Raw genomic sequence first — 19,518 nt, 5'->3', positions numbered from 1 at the left:
GGAAAGACTCCGAACTCCTCAGGGCCTGGCATTTGCTCTCTGTTTCTTTCATCTCTGTTCTTGGCACCTGGTGCGGATCATGTACTGGTTGAGTTCATTAATTCTGCTGACCCAAGGAACAAGCCTGGAGAACGTTTTTGCAAGCTCAGGTCTTATTTCAGGCTCTTATGAGATGCCTGGGGGAAAAAAATATAGTCATAGCGGTCTGGGAAGGGCTCTTCGGTCAAACCTCCTGGGAGCATCTTTGTGGTCCTGACTGAGAAGAGAGGTCCTTGGTATCTTGCGGATTCTTCTCGAGCAGAGATTGCAGGTCATTCTATAGGTACGTGCTTGCTACCACGGTCTGTAAGATTTTCTCTGTGGCTTATTATTATTCTTGTCTGCTCCTGAGCAGGGTATGAAATTATACATATTTCTTACTTGAGAAATTGGTAGGTTGTTTAAAAAGAAATGTCACCACCCCCCAAATAAGAAAAAAACCTTACAGTTTCAATCAGAATTCCTGATTGAGCCTAGTCTTTTCTTCCCCACCTACCTTATAAGGATGTTAAGGATCCAGGTTTTGCGCAAACTTGCCCCACATCTAGAAACTTCAAAAATGATGAAAGCCTTTTTTTGAGAAAAAAATTACTTATTTATTGGAAGAGCTCGTTGAATTTAAGAAAAATCACACCCAAACTCACTCTCTTCTTCTGATATATGAAAGTGTGCAGAATAGAAATGCTCTGCGGAAGGTGCTTTCCTCACATAAGCAAATCCAACCCCAATAATCGAGCAGTCCTGAGAAACGTGACATCAGTTTAATAAGAGACATTACATTGACACATAAGTGTTTGGTTGATTTTCCAGACAAAAGATATATGGCTTCAAAACACAGCGCTGTGGTGCCTGCTTTTACGCTAGGCTTTGAAAGATTTACATGAATGGAATTTGAGGATGAAAGGGAAATTTTCTAAGGCCTGGCTCTCAAATTTGAGCCTGCATGAGGATTCCCCACAGGGCTTTTTAAAATCACAGATTTTTGGATCTCACAACCCTCCTCCCCCATCCCCTGGAACTGATGATTCAGTAAGTCCTGAGTAGGACCCAAGAAGTTTACATTTTGAATAAGTTCCTAGGGGATGCTAATATTGCTGGGCTGGGGAACAATGTTTTCAGGAACCACTGCTGTAAGGCAACGAAACTCCCCTCTGTATGCTTCTGTGCAGGAGCTTTTTCTTGTGATCATCTTATTCTCTCCTAAAGCACTGCAGAAACAGAGCGTTCTGATAGCTTATAAAAATTTTTTTTAATTAATTAGTTAAAAAAATAGAAGTATAGTTGATTTACATTGCCGTGCCACTCTCTGCTGTGATTCAGTTATACACATACATTCTTTTCCATTATGGATCCCAGGAGACTGGATATATTATAGTTGCCTGTGCTGTACAGCAGGACCTTGCTGTTTATCCGGTCTAAATGTAATAGCTTACATCTACCAATCCCGAATTCCTTCACCCCCGCTCCCCTTTGGCAACAACAAGGCTATTCTCTGTGTCTGTGACTCTATTTCTGTTGTGCAGATAGGTCCATTTGTGCCGTATCTTAGATTCCATACATAAATGAGATTGTGTGGTCTTTATCTTTCTCTGACTTACTTCGCTCAGTATGATAGTCTCTAGCTGCATCCAGGTTGCTGCAAATGGCATTATTTCACTCTTTTTTATGGCTGAGTAGTATTCCCTTGTGTATATGCACCACATTCTCTTTACCCATTCGTGTGTTGATGGTCATTTAGGTTGTCTCCAGGAGGCATAACTCTCCCAGACTTCAGACAATACCACAAAGCTGCAGTAATCAAAACAGTGTGGTTATCTGTACAACCATAGACATACTGATCAATGGAATAGAACAGAGTCCAGAAATAAATCCACACCTACGGTCAATTAATCTCTTTCAAAGGAACTAACACTATACAATGGGGAAAAAATATCTTCATCAGATGGTGCTGAGAAAGCTGTACAACTGCATGTAAATCAACGACGTTAGAACACACGCCCATGTCATGCACAAAAATAAACTCAAAATGGTTTAAAGACTTAAACATAAGACATGACAACATAGAACTTCTAGAAAAGAAAAGAGGAAAATCATTCTCTCCCATAAATCATACCAATATTTTCTTAGGGCAGTCTCCCAAGGCAATAGAAATTAAAAAATTAACACATGGGACCTAATCAAACTTATAAGGTTTTGCACAGTAAAGGAAACCATAAAAAAAAAAAATGAAAAGACAATCTACGGACTGGAAGAAAATAAGATGTGACTGGCAAAGGCTTAATCTCCAAAATATACAAATAGCTCATACAAATAAACATCAACAGAAAACAACCAACCCTATTTAAAAATAGACATAAGACCTTAATAGACATTTTTCCAAAGAAGACATACACATGGCAAGCAGGCACATGAAAAGATGCTCAGTATCACTAACTATTAGAGAAATGCAAATCAAAACACCGATCAGAACAGCCATCATTCAAAAAGTTTACAAATAATAAACACTGGAGAGGGTATGGAGAAAAGGGAACACCCCGACACTGTTGGTGGGAATATAAGTTGGAACAACTGCTGTAGAGAACAGCCTGGAAGTCCCTCAGGAAACTAAAAATAGAACGACCGTATGATTCTGCAATCCCACTGCTAGGCATACACCTGGACATACTCTAATTCAAAAAGATACATGTATCCTGCGCTCACAGCAGCACCACGGACAACGGCCAAGGCACGGAAGCAGCCTAACTGACAGCTTTGAAATCCTGATGACCTGATCATTTTGTAATCCTGATTTTGGCCTCTACTAACAAATTCATACAAATCCATTGTTTCTGGTCACCTGAGTCCTTCTGTTAAAAGGCCTGGGAGAGCGGACTGTTTTATTCCCTTTTTGGTGGCAATGGTGGTTATTCCCAGACCCTTCAGGCAACACTCCTCCCCTCAGACAAGCAGTCTCCCTGGGTGTCTCCTACCTCTGAGTGAGCATTTCCCCTGCGTGCTTTTATTGATACAACACCAAGGGAATTACACACAATTTGAGAAAAAGAGTTTTAAGTCGGCATCTCAGATTAGTCAGAGCATATAAAGCAAGATTCTCTCTAAGCCTCTCTCCTTTTTACAACTCAAGGACTGATGCCCCTTTCTTGGTACCGAATAGGGCCATCCCTTTGATCACAGGTTAGGAACTAAAATTTATTGGAAAAAAATCTAATTCTCCAAGCATGTTGCTTTGGAGGCTAGAAACCTTCTTTAGGGATTAAACATTTCCCATGAAAGAAGTACACTGACTGAAACCAAATTTTATCTGTATTTCAGCATCGGCAGTGGCTGCCACACTCTGGAAGAGGATTTTTATGGGAACAGACAAATGTCCCCAAAAAATAAAGTCTTAACAGGCCCAGACTCATGCAGATAAGGAACAACTGGGACAATTTAAATCATTATGTTTCCAAGAAGGAATTTCAAGTTCTGTTAATAAAAGGCAGAGTCACTCAAAGAAGAAAAGTTTAGCATAACTCAAATAAAAGTGAGTGATGTGACCACCTGCCGATATGTACGCCCCAGCTAAGATTAGGAAGATCATTATGGTAGCTCACAAGGGTGTGGTGGTGATCAGCGTTACCTGATTCATCGACTCTCATTTTTTTAGTGGGGCTGTCACAGTTCTCATCGTCCGACATTTCCATCTCTTCTTCGCGACGGATGCCCATAAGCTGCTCACTCTGAGCATTCCGAAGTTCCTGGAAGCAGAGGACCCACGGGCGTCAGAGTCGCTGACACATGACACTGCTTTCTCAGCGGTCTCTCGGGGTATTAAGACTGATACAGACATGTCTTCACCTCCCAAACACTGCCCCCCCAACCCAGAGGGGAGTTCTGCGGGGTCTGGGGTGCGGACAGACCGAGGGATTCGGTATCTGATTCACGAGAAATCCCTGCTCACTGAAGGTGAGTCAAGGGCTCGTCAGCAAGATATTCAATCTCTTGAGTCTTAATTTCCTCTTTGGTAAAAATGGGGGCAATAACATCCACCCTGGCAGGGCTGTTTTGAGGCTCCCACAGAAATGTCTATTACCAGGAATGGCACACTGGAGGGACTCAGCTAGTGATTAGAAATGCACAGAGGAGAATTTTTTAAAAGGCCTCATCTACCACTGAACTACTGGGGTCATTTTAGGTATATTTCATCTTTCTTAGGGTCAATTCACTCACTGAGATAGTGTGACAATATGAGTTTTGAGGATAAATAAGTTAATAAACAAGTTAATGTGACATTCTTAGCATCATGTGAGATTGGTTCATTAAGTTGAAAATTAAGTCCATGCATAATAGTGTCCCTGAATGTATGTGCCCACATGTGATCTCTCTCTCTCTCTCTCTCACACACACACACACACACACACACTTCAGATATCCAAAGGTGTTCCAGGACAAAATAAAAGCAGATGCCTTCTTTTCTGGTGTTTCACATTATCACAGGGGTTTATTGTTTGTGATGCAATGGTTGCTTTAGCATCCCTTTAAGATCTAAGGACTGTATTTTTCTCTGTTTCCCAGAGAAGTGACTGTAATCAAGGCATTTAATTTCTTTGAGTCTCAGTCTACTCACACATAAATGAGACAGTAGTAATACAAGGCTGTTTGAATGGAAAAGTGTTATGTTAAAATTCATTTTCAAATATAAAGAATTACATAATAAATTGTTTACTACTGTGCCTAAAAATCAGGATACTGTAATGGTTTACATTAAATTAGTATATTACTATTTTGCATCAAGCTGGATAATATATATTTATAAATTCTTATCTATTCTGTTCTCTTACATGTTCTGGCCTCAAAGGGGGTAAAAAACAAGAGCAGGGTTGCATTATTGTTTTTCTCCCCATTTAAACCAAAGTCTCTAAATAAAAGTCAAACAGTTAATATAATTTCACTTTATAATAAATAAATGTATGACTCACAATAAAACTAAATCACAACACTAATGTATTAATGGCATGACTTTAAACACAAAGTGCCCTTTCAATGAATGGATGTGTCTGTATTATTCTGTTATAGGTTCTCTCAATTCTCCTCTCTCCACAGTGCTCAGATTGTAACTGAAGCACGATGGATGGGGAATTATGTTTCGCCAATCACACTTGCACGGTCAGCTCTGAACCCCAGGAACCACTACTGCAGAAACAGGGAAGTCACCTAAGACAGAGAGAAGGAGAGGTAGAAGGGACGTCCCTGGGACAGGATGACCCGTCACAGGGCAGTCCTAAGTGGCACAAGGATGAAGGCAGCGTTCCCTTATTTGACCGTGCCACCCAGCAGAGAGAGGTTCCAATTCCGTCTTAAATCACACCATCGGAGCTCGCAGGTGGATGTCACATGTGATTAGTGGGGAGGTTTTTAGATTGTGGACAGCTAATCTTTCCACTGACAAGGAGCCCACTTTCCCCAGGAGGTGGCCTGAAAATACTCAAAACAAAGAAACTTCAGGTGGAAAGAATAAAGGAGGCTGAAAGGGTCTGTTGTTGAGTCTTCACAATTAATGACAAACTGTCATACAGTAGCTGTTCTCATGGGGAAGGGTGATGGAAAGGAAAAAAAAATTGAAGGGGGAACAAAAAGCTGTGGGTGTTTCCACAGGGTGCCTCTGGTTCAGCAGTAAATCACTAGTACACTCTAATAAATCTGTAAAGGTGTTGCCGATAATTAACAGATGCTGTTCACGGGAACGTGGAGAAAATCAAGCCAATTATCAAGCTTACATGCAACTGAGAAATCATCCACAATGTTAAACTGCCAACTGGTATTTAATCAGTTAGGCGACATGGAGGAGAGAAAATCAAAGGTAATTTAGAATTCTATTTCCTGGTATATCAAGAGAGGCAGTGGGAGTGGCAGGGAGACACAAAGACCCTTGCCAGGAGCATCTCTCTGGACTGCTTCCGTTTCTGCCTCCCAGGAGGGAGTGAAGCAAGCAGGGTTCCTTGGGACAAAGCCGGAACGCTTTGTGTGTCCTGTTCAGCAAAGAAGAGGATGGCCCTGCACAGGGGGAGGCAGCAGGGCTAGGGGAGCAGGATCAGACATGGCAGGAAGCCTGACGCATCAGTGAGTTGTTGACACTCATGTACTAATGCCAGATTTGGTAGGTCTGGATTTATCCAGGGTCAGGCCACCTGCCCTTCTTTTAACATTTCTCCTAGTATGTCTGGTTTTGTGTGAAGCCAAAAAAAGGAAACAATTCATAGGCAGATCATTCCCACATCTGAACTGTGCTTTATGGATTCCAATGAGTGTTTCAGAACACCCATCTTGGATAGTTCATCACTGATTTCTGGGACTCTTTCCTCCTGAAAATCGACCCTGACATGGGTCCTGAGTCAGTGTCTGTGAGAGCCTGAGATGAGCTCCTGTTGGTTTTCTGCCCCCCTCTCCCCAACACTGAAGAGAAACCCCACCTCCTCCTTATCCATCATCCTGGGCAGAGGAACAGAATTGTATCAGTCACCGGCCACATTCTCCAAATTTGTGAACAAAATAAAAAATGTCCTTCTTCATAATAAATTGCACTAGCGTTTTAAGTGTCCCATTATTGTGAAGTCACTCAGTATTCACCATAATAACAGTGATAATAAAGAATTCATTTGGTATGCATGTGGATGCTACAGCTAGCGCCATTGGTATTCAGCTGTAATTTAGCATTAGTTAATGGGCACTTAAAATGCTACCCAGATGATTGATTCCCCAGCACTTTGTGGTTCCTCAAACTCTACATAAAACACTTATTTTCCAAGTGTGAGCCAAAATCATTAAATAAATAAACCTTACCTTCTATAAGTTTGGGATATGGAAAGAGGGGGTTATCATTTAGAGAGCTTTAATATTAACACGCTAGAGATGGAGAAGCATCCAAATGAAAGACAGTCTCTCGTTAAATTAAAAAAAAAAAAGAAGCAAACAAAGACAGTATACTTACTTTCAAATTACAGGTTCAAAGCGTACAGTACACTGCAGGGTTAAAAATAACAGCTGGGCGAGCCATGACTCATGACACATTCTGGTTCTTCTAGGTGGCAGGGAAGGCCGAGGTCTGGAGCTCTTGCCTTGGGGTAGATACTCACACTTCACACATGCACTGATAGTACTAGCTGGGACATTCACTACCTGGGGACACCTGCCCTGGGGAGGGATCTGACGGGCCCCATCGGCTGGCACAGGGGACTACAGCACTGCCTAAGATGAGAAGATGCGGATGAAAGGCACACTTGCCATTTCTAGCCAAGGGGCAAATGGTAACCATGGCGCCGCAGTAAAGACCAGTTTTCTATTTTACGTTACACTTTTTTCGGCACGATGATTACGCCGAGGGCTTATTTCTGAGCTCTTTCCTATGAATGGGAGAGATGCTTTTCTCTGCAGGAAAGAAAAGCTCTCCGTCCTCCAGGCATCAGGTCAGCTGCTTTTATGGACCAGGGGACCAATCAGTGAGACAGGACCCGGGCCGGTGGACTGCCCGCTGTAACAGAAACCATCATGGCTGCAGCCACACTCTTCCCTGCCAATCCAGCTGTGTGACGGTGGTTAGAAAGTAATAATAAAATCACCAACCTCAGAGTGCTTTCGCCAAATGTCTATGTTCTTGCGCTGAGCTTTCGAGAAATGGTCCCAAGCTTTTTGTCTGGTAGAAGCGTTGAAAACGGCCACAATCTGCTCAACTTTGGTGAACAAGGAAGTCAAACAAGACAAGTAATTTATGTTGTGATCACTCCAGGGAAGCAAAGCAAAGGCACTCAGAGTCTATAGGTGATGTCACAGTAGAAATGACATCATCCATATCCATCCAATTTGTGCCTTTTCGTACTTACATGTTAGCAAGGTTGGGGAGGTCTCCCTTCAAGTCTGTCTCCACAACTTTAGGTTAACACAAGTTCTAAATATGGCTGGGGAAAGGGCATGGACACTGGCACCCAAGCCTTCTTTAGCTCGTGTCTAAAAACATGCCTTGGTGGATCTGTCGACGCAGATCTATAGATATCCAGGCACTGGTGGTGGCATACAGATACAGATCTAAGATCCAGGAGAACCTGGGGTCGGGGCTGAGAAGTGAAGCCGGGGTGGAGTGGCTGACCGGGCAAGAGCCAAACATCCGCCTTTCCCTCTGCTGGCCTCCATCTCAAGGGCCCTGTTGCCGCCCTCCGAAGACATTACCGTGTCCAAGTTCCAAGGCGGGGCAGTGAGTAGTGGTCTCAAGGCCATTTTTACTCATTGGTCCCCCTTTCTCCCCTGTGGCACCCACTGCAGCCAGCCCTCCAGCCCTCTGGCAGTAAACAGGAGCCATCGCCTCCACTTCAAGACAGACCGAGGCTCTCACCCAACCAGCAGCACACTGCATGCAGGTCTTAATGCAACACCATACGGTGCCCTCCACGGTCTCAGCACGGCCACGGACCATTCTCGGTGACTATTTTCACTTTCATAACGCTCCCCTCCCCTCTCAGGCTCCCAACACCTTGAAGTCCTACTTCTATCACTTTGACTTAACGTAGCACTTCAGTGGCTCCCAGGCGAGGTCCTATGTCCAGGTCAGTGCTGAGGGGTGGTGAACAAAGCTCTCCAGGGAAAGGAAAGGACTCTTAGCAGTGGAGCTCAGAGGTGGGGCCAACCGACTGCAGATTTAATTTTGCTCAAGCAGTTATCAATCTACTAAGCACGGGATTAAGGAAATCGTGGCACTGAATGAACTGTATGATTAAACCTGAACTTCTAAACATTTAGGAAATGTTAGGAAAGTACAGGTAAAATGAGCTTCTTATGGATGCTAACGCTCTACTTAACATAAATCTTTCTGTGATTTCCCAGGGCTCTATTATAAAAAAGGACAGCAAAGCTCTTCCAAATCTTCCAGGTGTCCAAAGAATGTCAAAGAGAAATAGAATAATGCCCGCAGAAGAGCAGCACCTGGTGCCCCGATTTCAAAAGTGAGCCCACAAAACAAACAAGTGTGTGATGGAGGAGAGGAAGAAAGTGGATTTCCTTCACTGACTACACGGTGCTGGCTAAGTCGCTGCAGTCATGTCCGACTCTTCAGGACCCTATGAACTGTAGCCCACCAGGCTCCTCTATCCATGGGGATTTTCTAAGCCAAGATTACTGGAGTGGGTTGCCATGCCTTCCTCCAGGGGATCTTCCCGGCCCAGGGATCGAACCTGCGTCTCTCATGTCTCCTGCATTGGCAGGAAGCCCTACTACATGGTAAATATCTTCTAATATTAACGAGCAACTACTTCTCACTCTGTGGGTGATTTTCACAGGGGCTCTCCCGTGGACTGTCTTCTGCCTCAAGGGAATCCCAACTTTGAACCTCCTTATCAAACTTCATCCTCTGGTCACCTGATGAATTTGTTGCGCTTACTTGGAAGAGGAGGATCTGTGGCCAGCTAAGCTCTCCCCCACCTGGAGTACACTCAGTTCCCCTCTCCCGCCTCACATAGAGGAAGGAACACTGCCAGGCCAGTCCCGCCAAGCCACCCCCAGTGCTGACTTTCCCCTGACCACCCACCCCCAGGGCTCTGCTCAACTGCGTGGCTGGTGGAGAACTGGTTTGGCTCCCGCCACCTAGGTTTCCTGTTGCTTTGTCTGTGGGGAGGCTGCAAGAATCTGGGGCTTCAATCTGCCTGCTGCACGGGCAACAAAGAGCGGCCGGCCCAAAAGGCCACAGTGGGATTCACCGTCTGATGAGATTATCTGTCTGGGGTGGTGATCATGGGATTGTTAGGGAGTAAAGGGTTCCATTGCTTTTAATAGTAGAACTCTAACCAGCATCACGGTTAGATGACAGTGTCCTGAATGGTGGGTGTCCTGACACCAGGCCTGAGGACAAAGCACAGGACGGGTCGAGACTGAGTATCTGGGGGGTGAAAGTCAACATTCTGCCACCAGTCAGGGAAGGCTGTTAATAGAGGGGATACATAACAGTGAAAATTGTGAGGTCACACATATGTGTGTGGAGTGGCAGGAAAGAGGGATCATTAATGCACGTGGAGGCGTACAGAAGGCAAGGCACGTAGAACAAAGACCGCACAGGTTCAAGGGTAAAAACAGATGCCCCGGTATCTACTGAAGCCCAGTACTCTTGAAGATATTGACTGTTTGAGGTGAAGTGCCTCGATTATTTAGAACATGGTATTACCACATCCCAGGGCATAAGTTCAATTCGTTCATTCATTCAGCAAACATAGAAGATCCTCCGAATGACCAAGCATTTGACTGATTGTTAGAAACACATGATTAAGACAAAGCTCATGCCCTTGAAGAGATCACTGTCTCTAGGGAGAAATAAAGACAAGCAGGTAATTATCCTACACAAGAGCAGTACTGATGACAGCTACCAGTCCATTCTAAAGGAGATCAGCCCTGGGTGTTCTTGGAAGGAATGATGCTGAAGCTGAAACTCCAGTACTTTGGCCACCTCATGCGAAGAGTTGACTCATTGGAAAAGACTCTGATGCTGGGAGGGATTGGGGGCAGGAGGAGAAGGGGACGACAGGATGAGATGGCTGGATGGCATCACCGACTCGATGGACATGAGTTTGAGTGAACTCCGGGAGTTGGTGATAGATAGGGAGGCCTGGCGTGCTGCAATTCATGGGGATGCAGAGTCGGACACAACTGAGCAACTGAACTGAACTGATGGGGACACAGAAACTAACTCGGTTAGGTGGGAATCAGGTGGAACATCCCCAAAGAAGGCCACATCTGCTAAGTCTTAAATGATGAATCAATGGCTTGCCCAGTAGAGAAGGCAGGGGTGGCTGGTTCAAAGGCGGGCATGGAGCTGTGAAAGGGCTTTGTGTGAAAGTAGCTGGTGGGGATGGGGCTGAATCTGGGTGAGAATGACTCAGGAGGGACTATGTATGTTATAAGCCAGAGCCACAGGAGGCACCGTCAAGCAGGATTTGTTGGGGAGAGATGATGAAGGCTTGGATTAACACAGGGCACTGGGTGGAGAGAGGAGCAAGGAGGCAATAGGACACAGTGGCTGACTTGCTATAAGGCTGGAGAGAAGAGAGAACAGAATGACTCAAGCTTGGAAAGTACACCAGAGACCAAGAGGATGAGCACAGTGGAGGTCTGCAAAAGGAGATCAGGAGTTGACTTCTGGACAGGCTGAATCTGAAATACCGGAAGGTCATCCGCATGGAGCGAAAACATTAACACACATCAGAGGTGCAGGAACAAAAATCAGAATTCAGAGATTTATCTTGAATTTTCTGGGCCATTTTCAAGTTCATGTAATTAATTGTATTCTGTCCAATAGCACATTAACTAAAATGATTATCTTTATTTCTTATTAAGTTTTATACTCCCTACCCCGCCCCACATATTAACAAGTTAAAGAAACCTCAAAACCAAAATCCCCAAACTGGGTAACTTGGCTTAGGTTTAAAAAATAAATCGCACAGTATTTCTGAGGTCCAGCTGACTCCTCTCATTTTGGTGCAGACTACCCCTGAACCAGCTGTGTCTTTCAAATGAAAAGTGCACGAAAGGACTCAGAAGAATGCTAGGCTTGGCGTAAATTCATCCTCATTAGGGAAACACTGTCTCAAAGAGTATGCCCTCATGGATGGGATTCCAAGACAGCGTATTTTTAAAATCATAAATCAGGACGACTGCTAGGATTGATGTCCCAGGGAAAGATCATTCAGTCATTGTCTCCAGCAGGACACACCAAAGAGCAAGCTGGTGAATTCGACTACCACTCACCGCTTCCCCAGAATGATTTACACTACATATTCTATACAAGGCAAAACTACAAGTAGTTGCTAACGTGGGATCTTCAACACTCTACTTCAATGCTGAGAGAAATAGTACACAAGATGGTGCTGGGCTGCGTTCACAAAGACAGCGTGCAGAAGTTGAGCTGTGAGCAGAATAAAGTCACGTCAACCCCCACGGGGCCGTCACCACCCAGGGGTCTGCAGAGTGGTGCCTGGAGGCCCCACACCAGCTTATAGCGGTTAGAATACTTCAGCATTCTGGAAGCATTATCAACAGAAAGAGCTCTCAGTAAGAGAGTTATTATGTACTCGTCATACTTTGCAAATCCCCCCTCCCATTCTATGTATTCAGTCCAGCTCAGCCGCTCTGTCGTGTCCGACTCTTTGCGGCCCCATGGACGGCAGCACGCCAGACTTCTCTGTACATCACCAACTCCCGGAGCTTGCTCAAGCTCACGTCCATCGAGTCGGTGATGCCATGGGTTTCTACGTATTCAGTTAGTTTAGTTCAGTTGCTCAGTCGTGTCAGACAAATTAAGTGACGGCCATAAAAGGAAATGAATGGGGTCATTTGTGGTGGATGTGGATGGACCAGAGTCTGTCATACAGAGTGAAGTAGGTCAGAAAGGGAAAAACATATATGTATATATTATTATAATGCATATATGTGAAATCTAGAAAAATGGTACAGAGGAGCCTGTCTGCAGGGCAGGAATAGATACAGACGCAGAGAACAGACGATGGGGACACAGAGGGGCAACGGAGGGTGAGACGAACTGGGGCAGGAGGACTGACATGTATACGCTGCCACACGCGAAGAAGCTAGCTAGCGGGAAGCTGCCGCGGAGCGCCGGGAGCTCAGCTCCGGGCTCTGCGGTGACCTGGAGCGGGGGATGGGGGCGGGAAGGAAGTCCAAGAGGGAGCGCGTATCTGGGTACACAGAAATGATTCACTTCCTTGTACAGCAGAAACGAACACAACACTGTAAGGCAATTACGTGCGTGCATGCTCAGTGGTGTCAGGCTCTCTGCAGCCCATCAGGCTCCTCTGCCCATGGAATCTTCCGGGCAAAAATACTGGAGCTGGGTGCCGTTTCCTGCTCCACGGGATCCTCCTGACCCAGGGATCTAACCCCAAAGCAATTATCCTCAATAAAAGAATAAGAGAGACTGATTTTTGTCAAAAGGATGCCTGAACATCCATCTTCAGGGGTGACAGTCGAGTCCCCGAGGATACATCTGGCAGGTGTAAAGGAACATAAGGGAAGGATGAGGAGAGGAAACGGCTCATCACCCTTTGAAGAAACCTCTTGCGAAAGGATAAACTGAAGCGTACTAAACTTGGTGAAGTTTATTTCAGCAAAAGCGGATTCCAACCGAGCAGCAAGGAACCGGAAGTGGCCAGGAGTGCTCGGCTGGTGGAGGCGGGGCGGGGTGGGGGCACTCGCCGGGAGCAGGCAGAGGCTGAGCGAGCACACTGCTGACTCCCTGGCGCTCGACCGGGCTGCTCTTTTGCGAGCGGCTGCCCTCGGGTTTCTGTCCTAACCTTGAGGCATTTGCAGGCGGAGGGCTTGGTTTGCATCCTTAGGCCACCATGGCCTGAGAGTTTACTCAGCCTAACGACCTCTACGTTTAATTAACTGAACACCGTGTGTGTGTGTTGTGTGTGTGTGTGTGTGTGTGTGTGCACGCGCACGCGCGCACTCAGTGGTGTCTGGCTTTTTGCAATCCCCTGGACTGTAGCCCCGCCAGGCTCCTCTCTCCACGGATTTTCCGGACAAGAACATTGGAGTGGGTTGCTATTTCCTACTCCGGGGCATCCTCCTGCCTCAGTGATCGAACCGACGTCTCTTGCAAGTCCTGCACTGGCAGATGAAGTCTTTGCTGCTGTGCCACTGGGAAGCCCAACAGAACACCTTACTAGTGATTATTCATTCTCTTATACACGTAACAGGCACACATACTTGTTAGGGTTTTTTTTTTTTTAAATTCTGAAGAATTTATGCACGTAGGCGTGCATGTTGAGTGTATAAGAGAACTGAACAGTCTACTAGTGAGTGACTGTTCATTCTCTAATATACATAACATGCACATGTATGTGTATAAATTCCTCAGAACTTCAAAAAAATCCTACGACTAAGTAATTTAATACATTTTTCCAGTATTTCTCCCCCACTTCAAACTGTTTGGACATCTGTTGACTTCAGAACAGACTTCTTACATGAGACAGAACTTTACAAATTCTCTTGAGAAGCACTTGACTTCACTCTTCTCAGAAAAGACAAGCTCAGAACAGGGCGTTCTGGGTAAACACCCAGGAACAGATCCCACTCCACTACGCTTTTGGGGAAGGAGCCAGGCACCAGACTTCTGGGCCGCCCCAGGTTCCTGATTTTTGAGCTCTGGACAGAAAAGCATTGGAAGCAGCCAAAGAGAAAGGTTAAGCTCCTCCAGAGAACAAACACAGACCTCCTGCACATCCTCCTGAGCTTATGTCTGAGTCTCTGAACCTCCTGCATCTTCTGTTCCCGCCAAACAGCTGTGACACCACCATCCATTTGATGGTGGTGGTTTAATTGCTGTCTGTGTCTGACTCTTGGGGCCCCATGGACTGAAGCTTGCCAGGCTCCTCTGTCTATGGAATTCTGCAGGCAAGAATACTGGAGCGAGTTGCCATTCCCTTCTCCAGGGGATGTTCCCAACCCAGGGATCAAACTCAGCTCTCCTGCACTGCAAGCGGATTTTGACTGAGCCACTAGGAAAGGCAGATACCTGGAGAAATTGATGAAGTCCTCACAGGCCGTCAGCCTGCTTACATAGAGCACCTCAAACAAATCTTCCAGGCAGAATGTTTGTTCTTGAAACTTATCTAGGTTCCTGATAGAACCTTAAACTCTGTGGGGTTCAGAGGAAATTTTATTTCCCTTTAAGTGCCAACATTTTCCCAAATTCTCTGTGAATGGCTCTGAGAGATTTTCAAAGGCATGTAGCCAGTGAAAGAGGGGAGTTTCCCCACCCTGGCTCATCAGCGCTGTAATTAAACACTAAAAGCTGGGGTGGGATGGATGAGCCTTGGTGGATTGAAGAATTAGAACAGAGAAGGAGTAAGTGATCCAGGGCTTCTGGGATGCCCAGAGGAGCGAGACAAAGCCAGAGGGAGGAGCAGTTAGTGTCGAACACAACAGGGGAGGCTGCTAGAGCGGCTCCCAGAGATTCCTGTGCCCTTGCTCTGGTTCTGGGTCCTCAGCTCAGGAGCCAGTCAGTCTGGCGGGAAGCCCAGGAAACAGAATTAACTCAGCCAAACCCATACATTAAGGAGGCATGGGCTGGAATTTCAAGTCGAGGAGGAAAAACGGCCTTCTGGGGTTCCGTCTTGAGACAAGTCAAAGGAATCATGCTGTGTAACCCTGTGAAATCCATGACAGCCTTGTTAAAAAGTGAAAGGGTTAGTCGCTCAGTTGTGTCCCACACTTTGTGACCCCATGGACTGTAGTCCATGGAATTCTCCAGGCAAGAATACCGGCGTGGGTTGCCATTCCCTTATTCCGGGGATCTTCCCGACCCAGGGATCAAACTCGGGGCTTCTGCAATGTGGGTGCATGCTAGGCCACTTCAGTCATGTGTGACTCTCTGCGGCCCTCTGGACCATAGCCTGCCAGGCTCCTCTGTCCGTGGGATTTCCCAGGCAAGAACACTGGAGTGGGTTGCCATTTCCCTCTCCAGGGGATCCGCCTGACCCAGGGGTCAAACTCATGTCTCTTACGTCTCCTGCTCTGCAGGCAGATTCTTTACCATCTGAGCCACCTGCAGCCAAAACATCACCAGCAGGTGCCACGGTTCTGAACTTCCTGTCTGGATGAGGTAAAAAAATCTGATTTTGAGGGGGAATGGGAAGGGGCTAGGAAGAAACACATGCTGATCAAACTGTAAAAAAAAAAAAAAAAAAAAAAAGAAAGAAAGAAAAAGAAAAGGGTCCTTTAAGCAAATTTTAAGCAAGCAGGAAATGGTGACACTCTTCAAATAAATGCTAGGATATTGGACAGTGACTTTTTAAGCTTTGTATAAATCCCACTACATTTCAGAGAACTGTAGATGCCTTTATTTAATGCATCTATTCAAAGATTCAGGGAAGTAACATAAGAAAAATCCATGAGACTATTATAATTTTAATGGTCCCTTACAATATATAGCACTCATTAGGCTTTTTAAGATCCAATAAATCACCCTGTCTAGATTATCCCTTTGGACTAAATGAAAGTAATATATGTATATATGAAAAAAGGAATAAATTGAAGTCAGAGTCTGTCTTCCCATCCTGACTACTTCCCACCCAGTGTCTCTTTTTATTTCTTTACTTATATTTTTAAACTGGAGGATAATTGCTTTACAACGTTGTGTTAGTTTCTGCTGTATGACAAAGTGAATCAATTATGTGTATACATATACAGCCTCCTGCTTGAACCTCCCTCCATCCGAATCAATTACGTGTATACATATACAGCCTCCTGCTTGTATATGCGTGGGACCTCCCTCCATCCCTCTCCTCTAGGTCATCACAGAGCATGCGGCTGAGCTCTCTGTGCTGTTCAGCATGTTCCGTGTCTTTCTTTAAACTACTGTTAAGAGCCTATCTCTCCTGAGAAAATGTTATATGCAGAGTACACACTGTGTATTTTTCTATGCGCAACCTTTTTAAACTTACATAGAAGTGCTATTATATACACTGTGCTATATCTGAGCTTCCCTGGTGGCTCAGATGGTAAAGAATCTGCCTGCAATGCAGGAGACCTGCATTCGATCCCTGGATTGGGAAGATCTCCTAGAGAAGGGAATGGCAACCTACTTCCAGTATTCTTGCCTGGAGAATTCCACAGGGTCGTGTTTGGAAATCTAGCCTTATGTGCATAATTAACAAGGCTGCAGTGGACACCCTCAAACCTATTTTCTGGCACATTCTTACGTAAATATCTTTATAAGAGATTCTTAGCAGTGGGAAAAAGATAAAGAGCATCTGAATTTTTAAGTGCTATCACCAAGTTTCATTACAATTTTCTGCCCACTAAGTGTTTTTCAGATTCTTTCTCTATCCCATGTCAACAGCTGGTCATCACGTGTTTAAATTCTGCCATTCCTGATCAATGAGAAAAGGCTTGAAGGACATAATGGCCGGTGCTCTGAATCTGAGCCATCTACGTTTGCAGTTTCCATCATGAATCACAGAAAGATGCCTACAGATTCATCAAAGCGGGCCCTCTGTCGGCAGTTGGCTTGTCTATCATTCATCAGGAAGGCGAGAGATACAGTTTCCGGGTGTCCCTTCTTCTTTGCAACCTTCAAAATAGTGACCCTGCTTTCCTCTGGGTCACCATCAACTCCATGAGTGGTGCCAGGAAAATCAGGCAACAATTGTTGGCTATTTCTACTTTCTTAGACTTAACTGGGCAGACACTACACTTGATTTTAAACAGTGGTTTTCAAAATGTAGATCCTGGACCAGTACCATAAGCATCACTTGAAAACTTATTAAAATGCAAGGAGCCCCTACACTTACTGATTAGAAACTCTAGGGGTGGGGTCCAGCAAATTATTCTTCTGAAAAACATTCTCCCAGTTTTACTGAGATATAATTGACATTGTGTAAATTTAAGGTGTACCACATAATGATTTGCTATAGGTAGATATTGTGAAATGATTACCCCAAGGTTACTAAACATCCATCATCTCACCTGGGTACCATATTTTTTTCTTGTGATGAAAAATATTTAAGATTTACTGTCTTAGCACCTTTCAAGTATGCATTGCAGTATTGTTAACTATCGCTGCCATGCTGTACATTTCATCCCCGGGAATTATTTATAACCAGAAGTTTGTTCCTTTGGACTGCCTTCACCACTTTCCTGCACCTCCACCCTCTGCCTCTGGCAACCACCAGTCCAGACGCTCTTTTCTAAGGTCTCCAGATCATACTCACACATAATAAAAGTTTGAGAATCTCCGATTTAAAAATATTATCTCATTAAAATTTCCCAACAGCTCTCCATGTATTGAATGCTATGGTTTTTCTAGTAGTCATGTATGGATGTGAGAGTTGGACCATAGAGAAGGCTGAGCACAAAAGAATTGATGCTTTCAAACTGCAGTGTTGGAAAAGACTCTTGAGAGTCCCTTGGACAGCAAGGAGACCAAACCAGTCCATCCTAAAGGAAATCAAGCCTGAATATTCACTGGAAGGACTTGATGCTGAAGCTGAAGCTCCAAAGCTTTGGCCACCTGATGTGAGGAGCCGACTCGCTGGCAAAGACTCTGATGCTGGTAAAGACTGAGGGCAGGAAGAGAAGGGGGCGACGGAGGATGAGGTGGTTGGATGGCATCATCAACTCAATGGACCTGAGTCTGAGCAGACTCTGGGAGACAGTGAAGTATAGAGAAGCCTGGTATGCTGCAGTCCATGGGGTTGCAAAGAGTTGGATATGACTGAGCGATGAACAACCATAACTCTCTGAGGCAAGAGTTATCATTATGCCTGTTTCACTGACAAAGAAACTGACATTCACAGAGACGCGTCATTACCAGTCACATACTTGGCAAGTGGGAAAGCTGGGAATGGAAATAGCGTCTGGGCCACTTCATATCATGCATTTATAACCATTTGTACGTGGATCTCTACTATGAGCCCAAGTCTTATGAACACTGGGGAGTGCTAGACCTTTTACAAAGCACCAAAGACAAAAAACGCCAAGGATGCTGCTGGTCCTCACAGCCCGAAGGAACCCCAGTATGAAAACTGCTGGAAAGGAGGTGGCAAAAAATGTCAAAAGAGGCGGAAACAACAACAGCCGGAGAAAAGCTTTAAGTAAGTAGAATTTTCTAACACAAAGAAGCCAAATATTTGCGTTTATGTATAATAAAGGACAGAAATATATGAACCTAATAGAAACCGGAGATATTAAGAAGAGGTGGCAAGAATACACAGAAGAACTATGCAAAAAAGAACTTAATGACCCAGATAACCACGATAGTGTGATCACTCACCTAGAGCCAGACATCCTGGAGTCCAACATCTAACAGGCCTTAGGAAGCATCATGACGAGAACAAAGCTACCAGAGGTGATGGAATTCCAGCTGATCTGGATTCCAGCTATTTCCAATCCTGAAAGAGGATGCTGTGAAAGTGCTGCACTCAATGTGCAAGCAAATTTGGAAAACTCAGCAGTGGCCACAGGACTGGAAAAGGTCAGTTTTCATTCCAATCCCAAAGAAAGGCAATGCCAAAGAATGCTCAAACTACCACACAACTGCACTCATCTCACACGCCAGCAAAGTAATGCTCAAAATTCTCCAAGCCAGGCTTCAACAGTATGTGAACCAAAAGCATCCAGAAGTTCAAGCTGGATTTAGAAAAGGCAGAGGAACCAGAGATCAAATTGCCAACATCTGCTGGATCACAGAAAAAGCAAGAGAATCCCAGGAAAACATGTACTTCTGCTTCATTTACTATGCTAAAGCCTTTAACTGTGTGGATCACAATATCATGTGGAAGATTCTTAAAGAGATGGGAATATCAGACCACCTGACCTGCCTGATGAGAAACCTGTACTCAGGTCAAGAAACAACAGTTAGAACTGGACATGGAATGATAGACTGGATCCAAATTGGGAAAGGAGTACATCAAGGCTGTATATTGTCACCCTGCTTATTTAACTTATATG

General features: G+C 44.9%; 1 protein-coding gene across 1 annotated transcript in view; it reads right to left on the bottom strand.

The window, feature by feature from the left end:
- Window positions 1-19,518, bottom strand: part of ENOX1 (ecto-NOX disulfide-thiol exchanger 1) — a 244,144-nt gene that overhangs the window by 131,000 nt on the left and 93,626 nt on the right. Inside the window, exons 8-9 of the mRNA XM_018056315.1 lie at window positions 7,639-7,745; window positions 3,659-3,776 (exon numbers count right to left, since the gene is read on the bottom strand). Coding sequence (XP_017911804.1) covers window positions 3,659-3,776; window positions 7,639-7,745 — 225 coding nt within the window. The remainder of the gene's footprint in view (window positions 1-3,658; window positions 3,777-7,638; window positions 7,746-19,518) is intronic.

Source organism: Capra hircus, chromosome 12 (assembly GCF_001704415.2).
Source record: "Capra hircus breed San Clemente chromosome 12, ASM170441v1, whole genome shotgun sequence".
NCBI lineage: Eukaryota > Metazoa > Chordata > Mammalia > Artiodactyla > Bovidae > Capra > Capra hircus.
This window is presented reverse-complemented; position numbering and strand designations above follow the sequence as displayed.